At 31.7% G+C, this 7,946-nt stretch overlaps 1 protein-coding gene across 1 annotated transcript; it reads left to right on the top strand.

The window, feature by feature from the left end:
* Positions 1 to 2,151: 2,151 nt before the first annotated feature.
* Positions 2,152 to 6,548, top strand: LOC140890380 (chaperone protein dnaJ 10-like). Its single transcript, XM_073298138.1, has 8 exons — positions 2,152 to 2,256; positions 3,365 to 3,422; positions 4,033 to 4,195; positions 4,277 to 4,406; positions 5,195 to 5,353; positions 5,453 to 5,625; positions 6,065 to 6,145; positions 6,245 to 6,548. The coding sequence occupies exons 2-8, from the start codon at positions 3,382 to 3,384 to the stop codon at positions 6,260 to 6,262; spliced, it is 765 nt and encodes a 254-aa protein (XP_073154239.1). The 5' UTR covers positions 2,152 to 2,256; positions 3,365 to 3,381; the 3' UTR covers positions 6,263 to 6,548.
* Positions 6,549 to 7,946: the final 1,398 nt, after the last annotated feature.

Raw genomic sequence — 7,946 nt, 5'->3', positions numbered from 1 at the left:
TAATATGCCTAATATTGATTATTTTCCTTTCAAGGACCACTCGCTGCAGCTCTCAATAATTCATAGATATAATAGCTATTAATACCAAGAGAAACAATTGGATACGTAATTCAGAGATCATAATAATAGTAACTATTACCAAGAGGAAAAAGGATTTGGGCACTTTTGATTTCATATCTCATTACCGCGTAAAACACTTTTAGTGATATGCAATGTAATTTTAGAAATAACCTGAAGGAACGTGTTGAACATTACTTTTATTTTGAGATGAGACTTGTAGCCCAATTGGTCTCACCTATCCGTCAATTGATTTCCCCTTATAATAAAAAAAAACATTAATTTTATTTGTTACAAGTCATATAATTTATGTGTACTTATGGCATGACATATAACAATACACAACTAGGGGTGGGTGACAAATTTCACATAAATCCCGACTCGTCCCGATTTCCAACCTGTTCCCGTCCCGAACTTTTTTCGACCCGAGTGGTCGGGATTTTTCCTGACCCAATCAATTTCGGGATTGGGATCGGGATATGAACCTCTTCCCGACGGGATTCTCGACCCGACCCGAATATAAAAACAATATTTTTAAATTAAAAAAATATTTTTTTTATTTTATGTTTTAATATCAATGTTTTATAATTATATACCATATAATTTTTTTTATATTTATCATTTTTAATATTAACATTGAGTTATAAAACTTTATTTTGTTTTTTTTTATTATTATAAATAATTATATGTTTTTTTATTAATCAAGTAGTTGTTTTAGTTTATTTGTAATGTACTAAAAAGATGTTTAGTTTTTTAATGATTATATACAAAGAAATTTTAATTTATTTGTAATGTATTAAGAAATTGTTTGATTTTCTTGAGTTACGGGATCGGAAGAAAAAAATTATCTCAATTTCTATCGGGACGGAAATCGGGCAAGAGGATTACGGGACGTGTCTCAACCCGATTCCACCCCTATATACAACAACTCATACGAGATCAACCCACGGGATGTTCGAATCAATCTCACTAATATAAATTTTTTAAATTATTTTATATTATTAAATAGCAAGAGATATATCGATTGATACGTTTAAAACAAAACAAGAATATCGGTCCTAATAGAACCTCAGAGTTGGTGAAGTAACTGAACACTTGACAAGTTGTAAGAAATTGAATTCCTATGACCGACATAATTTTGGACGAGATTTTCGCATAAGACATATTCAATACATCTTACCAAACTAACGTAATTTAGAGACTATTATATTAATCGGAGATTTTTTAATACATATAGAAACTCGCTGCTAACATTTACCAAATCATAAATATTTGTTATAATTAGACTCGAATATTTGATATTTTTTATTAATTTTAAGATCTTTGTGTTAAATATTCCACAAACACGAGCTTAACTTCTTGTGCTTCAGTGTGGGCAGATGTCCACAATTTTTTTTGTAATCAAATTGAATATACTGTCTCTATTAAATTTTATCAAATTTATGAAAATTTTAAATGACCTGAATAATGGTTAAATTATTGCGAACTTTCTAAAATTCTAAACTTAAACAGTTCACATTGTGTGTTATTAGTTATATAGTTTTACGTTATTTATGAAGAAAATACATACATTAGTACACAATCACAATAAATTACTTCTAAATAATTAATAATCACATTGTTAATATTAATATAGTTTTTTTATTTATTCTATTGTTGCAACTGCCACGCCAGTGATAATTGATAAAATTATATATTCGTTTTCCATGCAGATAAAAAAAATATTTATAATAATTGGAAAAAATACTTCTCCACAGTTCATCCATTAGCTTGGATTTACAATTTTTGGATGTTTCTTTCAAACCTCAATTGCTTGATTAATATAAGTGTTGTTATCCCAGGGAAATTTTAATAAGAAGAGATTACAGTCAAATAGATAAATTAATTAAAAAATATTAATTGTAAAAAATAAAGATATGAGGCAGTAATTTTTTTTCACTGCTCAACCTTCCCAAATTTCATTGCATTTGCATGTGTCGGCTAGCTTTACGCGTCTAAATTAACAGCGTCTTAATCTCAACGGTCAACTGCACAGCTATAAAATGCCACAAACATTTCAATTAAGTTAATAAAAAAATAATTAACAATAAGGATTCCAAGAGGGAGATCGAATCTTGATTTCCCTCGGTAAAATTAAAGAGAGGGAGTTTCTACGCAGGAATTCCCCTAATTTTCTGAAGCTCAAATTCCACCTCGTTGGTAATTTTCTCTTCATTTTATCGTTTCTTCACGTCCTCCGTTCGGCTTTCATCATCTTTATTTTATTTTGTGCGATGTGTGTGATTAATATGTGTGAATGTTAGTGATAATTTACGTTATTTTTGGTGGGTTTTAATGCTTGATTTTATCCTTGGGTTCTCGATAACATATGCAAGCGTTAACGTTTCAATTCATAATTTCTGCTTTTTATCCAGTTTTCTGGATTTTTTTTTCTTTTTAGAATTATTAATGTGAAATGTGACTGTGTTCAATATTTTCTTGATGTTTTTAAAATGGGATTTTTTTTTCCTTGCGTGGAGGAAGGGGCTGCTGGCTGCATGTTCTTGGATAGAAATCTGATTTAGTTTCTTTTTCTTTTTTTGGCCAATCTAGTTGGGTGGTTACCATGGTTGCCGATATAAAATAATTGGAGTTGAAGTTGATGTGTGGCTCTATTGAATAGGGCCACCAATCGAAGGTAAGGATTGTAAGGATTCTTAATGGGACATGAAATTATTTGATGAAATGCCTGTGTGTGACAATAATATAGATTTTATCAACCTTTTCATCTTCTTCTTTTCCCTCGTGCCGCATATGTTTCGATGCAAGATCTTGCCATAAAACGTTGATTTATATTTCACTATAATTCTTTCAAATTTTGCGCAAAATAAAAATCATATACCTTATTTTGTTATGGATTGATTATTGAAGAATTTGAAGGTTTTGTCTCTAGTGACTGGATTCGCTATCTGTTACTGATATTTTCACAAATTGGTGATCATAATGTTAAGATTTATATGCTAATTTTGAAAGATTTTTCACTGTTTCACGAATAAGTAGAACTTAAAAAATAATCAGCTTCTGCTAAATCACTTGGAAGTTCGATAGATATCTATGAGATATATGATAAAGAAAATCGACCTCTGCATGTCAGGATATCAAACTCACTGGTTCAAATGCATGGTATCCAGTATTATATTTTGGTCCATCTCTTCTTACAGCGTATTCCTCTGTTTAATGGCTAGCTTGCAATTGGGATATACGTAGTTATAAATTATAATCATATCCATGCATGAAATTTTAGTGATCTTTGTGCCCTCTTTTCAAGGCCAGAATTTTACACCGATGAAAATTATGGAGACTGAGGAGCTGCCAACAATTTCTGGGTAAGATAAATGGCTGGTTATTGCATTTTATAATGTTACGTTAATTATTCCTGTTCACATAGTATTATTGCATTCACACGGATAGTATGTTTTTAAACAACTCGAAGGTGAAATTTAACGAGGCTTTGTCTTGCTTTGATAAAATTAAACTGCTACTTTAAGAAAGAAAAGCCATAAACATTAGATATTATTTGGATACATTTCCTGCATTTGCAGAAAATCTTTATGAATGCATTTTCAAAAGTTGGATTGGAAATGTAATGAATGTTTTTTATGTTTCTGAGAGATATATATTATATGGTATTTGTCATGTCATGTCTGTCGAAATATATTATGTTATAGTTTTTTTATATAATAATAATAATGAAATATAATGTATTGAGTAAGAATATAACTTGATAATATAGGATTTTTTGGAGTGATGAAAAGTTGAATTCTTTTTTTTTTTCAATATAGGATTTTTTGGAGTGATGAAAAGTTGAATTCTTTTTTTTTGAAACAAAAAAAAAAAAAGAATTCAACTTTTCATCACTCCAAAAAATCCTATATTATCATGTTATATTTCTGAGATAGATTAACAAACATTTAGTTTTTTTGCTAATTGCTTCAGGAACTCTATGGTTGATAATAAAGCTCTGTTTAGAAAGGTGTTTGGAAGCGATATTTTCGAGGATTATGTTGGCCAGCTTGTGTTACTTTCTTCGCCACCTCCTGAATTTGATCCGACCTTATCCCCTGAAGTTCAAAAACCAAAACTTGATGAGATAATGAAGGTATACTTGATCCGCGTCATAAATTTTGAGAAGATTTTATTTCGAATTCTCAATTGAGCCTTTCTAGTACTTTGAGTGAAGGCAGTTCGAGAGGAGAGGGAACTGAAACTTGCAGAGACTCTGAAAGATCGACTTCAACTATGCGTTGAAGGGAAACACGATGAGTTAGTAAAATGGGCGAATTTAGAAATTGAGCGCCTCTCTCAAGAAGGTAAGCTATTTTGTCTTGCATTTATTGTAAACAGTGTGTTTTGCCTTATCTATATGAACTTTAGAGATCCATCTTATACAACAAAATTAATTTTGGTCAAGCAAAGTGGTTCTTGATTTCAATGATCCGATCAACTAATCTCAATAATATTTTTTATGATACCTCTAACTTCTTTGCTAAACCAAGTTAGAAATATTTTCTTTGAGTTTATGGAGTTGATTTATGTTGAACTGAGTGCATACCTACCAAAGTTCATGGTTGATAGTAAGAGTGCTCCTCAAATAATTTAAATTGCGTAACAATTCAAGTGCCATATTGGCATATTCTGATCAATACAACACATAAACAATGAGATAAGAACCTGGAATACCGAATACCAACAATTGTTTCAACTTTTAAATCGTGGGAATTAATCTAGCGCATGATCTCGACTTGGAGAGCGATTGTAAGATTCTGCATTCTATAACCTCAAAAACTTTAGCCAATAAATTGAATGTAACTCAGTTTTTTGAACTGTACAATTGTTCATGATCCATGGTTGATTTTGTGACATATAGGCAATCACATAGGTGAGTGCGAGCAATTTCTGCCCCCAATCTTTTCTATTAAAAAAAATTTCTACAATATATCAAAACAACTGGTGTGGAAAATTATGGAAGAAAACAAGATCAATCTTGTAAGGCAAAGAATAATTCGACAGTATTTCAATTTTAGAACCTAAAAGGCCACTAATAAAATCATAATGGGATGGGTACAAGGAAGAGAAACTCATTTTATGCGTTTTCCAGCTTTTGGTGTGGCCCTGCTGCACATTATCGGTTATGTTTACACAAGGAAAGCTGCAAAAGAAATAGGAAAAGGGAAGCGATTTATGAAGATTTTATATGTAGGAGAGTGGTTAAGAGATAAAAGACACACAAGAAAATCGAGAGCTTCAGCATCTTCAGGTGATAAATTTTGTCATTCAAACATGCTTTGAAGTTTATCTCAATCCATTCAATCTTTTGGATGAAGTTTAAACTCTTTTGTTCTATTTTTGGTTTCAGCTGCTGTTTCCTACATTAAACTACAAGAACATTGGAAGAGCTTTGAAATAGAAGAGATGAAAGATGAGAAGACCTCGAAAGAGGCTAAAGAAATTCAAGATTCAATGCTCGATTGTTTCTGGAAGATGAATGTGGCAGATGTCGAAATGACCTTATCGCATGTATGTCAAACGGTAAGTTTATCTTTTCATCGGCTCATAAATAGAATCAATCTAATGCACGACATGCACCATATTTTATTTTTTGGGGGGATATCTATCACTTTATTTTAAATTACATCACTATTATTTGACCACTTTCCAACACCTCAAGCTTTGGGGACACTAGTTGTGGAAATTGGATATTAGCAACATGCCTAGAAAGTGAACAAAAGCCTGGAAGTGAACAATCGAAACCAACTTAATAAATTACGAGGGTTTTGCTTACTAGGATCACATACTCTAATACCAAATTGGTTACCACCTTTCCCAAATGCGAGCACGTGAGAGGGGGCACGATAACGTTTCATACCTCAACACTTAGCTCAAAATTCTTGAAATTAGCCTATCTATCAATCAACATCAATTCACAAGATTTGAAATTTTTGTGAAAGATATGGTGTCTTTATGCCAGGTGCTCAAAGATCCCAGTGCTTCGAAGGATGTTCTCAAATTAAGAGCTGCAGGGATGAAGAAAATGGGGAAAATTTTCCGAGTAAGTTTGATCTTTTAATCTGACTCTGGTGCAGCTTCGTTTTTTAAATGAAATGTAAAATATTCTTACAAATAAGCCTTGTTTTCCACTGGTTTTCAGGGTGTGAAGGCAAGATAACACAAAGATTACACCTTTTGAGTCTGCTACCTTTTTGTCGGCTTAATTATATGTACCTTATTGAGTTGAGGGTTGTATAATGAGAAAATGTTATACATACATAGGAAAAATTTGTGTATCATGCGCCTGATGGAATACATTGGATGACTTCCTATACTATTATTACACACTGCTGGGCTTGTGAGATCAGATTATATATGAAAGTATATGGTTAGTATATGGATGTGTAATGTGAGTGATAAAAAATTAGATGTAAAAAATTTATGTGGTGTAGGCACTTATTACATGGTGTTTGGTGTGTGGGTTGACTGTAGACTTATAATTCATACTATGATAATATATATATTATCAATCACACCAAACGGTCTCATCCTTAGTTCGGTCCCTGGTTTTAATATGTACCATTTGATTCACCAAAAACTTTGCGTCTCGTGAATGAAGAAGAGAGATGGTGGAAGAACTTCGTTCTTCGCCGGTTCGACTCTAGATTAATCTGGAACTAATCGGAGTCTAGGCTCGGCATGAGAAACAAAAAAATCTTTTACTCTGAACCGAGATTATCTTGAATATAAAGCGATTAAGCCAAGCTCCTTTATGTATTGCGTGCTACTTTGATTCACCACACAAGTGGGGGACAAAAGTTTGTTTTGTAAGTTAATTTATGAGATCGTTTGGTTGGAAAAGTCAGGAGATCAAAAGTAATTTTTTTTTTATAAAAAAATACTTTTCTAAAAAAGTGTAGCGTAAAAAAAATTGGTTTTTCAGAAGTTAGTATTTCTAGCTTTTGAGTTTTTGTTGCTATTGATATTTTAAAATAAAAATAAAAGCATTTGTCAATATTTATCTATACGCCAAATATAAGACCGAACGTTTGTCGTTTTACCAAAAGCTATAGCCGTTGGTAATGGTGCAACTCAAATATTTTAAACCGCACAACAGTCCAAACGTCATGAATCGATTGTTCTATCAAGCGGAAACAATTATTGCACCATAACGATATCACTCCTAATAATTGTACTCCTTGCAATCATTGAGTATCGAAACCATGACCTTAGCTCTGATACCAAGCTATAGCTGGTGGTAATTATGCAACTCAAATGTTTTAAACCGCACAGCAGCCAAAACATCATGGTTCGATGCAGAGACACTTATTGCAACCCAACACCAAAATCGTTACTTTATTTTTAAAATAAAATTTTTAAAAAATTGAACTTATTTAAATATTTTTATTAAAATTATATTTTTTGTATCCAAACTGGCTCCATAACTTAAATCTCAAGGAACTACCTTGCTTCTAAATGAATTAATTGATCGCAATAACACTACTTGCATAAATCAATTGAATTTATCAAATTTCAGTAGCCCAATTGAATGCATTATAAATTGATTATGATTTGACTGTACATATAACGTAATTAATAAAAACGTTACCTTCATTCTCCAAACTGTCGTTTCAAATTTCAAGTGATGTTTGTTGCAATTTCGATGTCGTTTTGGATAATCGACATCACTCTGCTTCCACAAAAGCACTTTTAGGCCAACCTAATTTCTTAATAAACCTAACACTAAATTTTTATTCGACAACTTTACCCTCGAAACTTCCTCATTTCCTTGGTCATATAAATTTTACTTCTCCATTTTCCCACCAAAATATGGATTAATTTAGTTAAACATACAACATATA

Source organism: Henckelia pumila, chromosome 3 (assembly GCF_033568475.1).
Source record: "Henckelia pumila isolate YLH828 chromosome 3, ASM3356847v2, whole genome shotgun sequence".
Lineage (NCBI taxonomy): Eukaryota > Viridiplantae > Streptophyta > Magnoliopsida > Lamiales > Gesneriaceae > Henckelia > Henckelia pumila.
Note: the sequence above shows the minus strand (reverse complement) of the source record. Positions and strands in the feature narration are given on the sequence as shown.

Bases quoted from the DNA above. Each gene is read 5' to 3' on its own strand.
- LOC140890380 (XM_073298138.1), top strand. From the start codon at position 3,382: ATGAAAATTATGGAGACTGAGGAGCTGCCAACAATTTCTGG. The intron at 4,196-4,276 runs GTATACTTGATC...CTTTGAGTGAAG, and splicing joins AACTTGATGAGATAATGAAG to GCAGTTCGAGAGGAGAGGGA. The intron at 5,626-6,064 runs GTAAGTTTATCT...TCTTTATGCCAG, and splicing joins TATCGCATGTATGTCAAACG to GTGCTCAAAGATCCCAGTGC.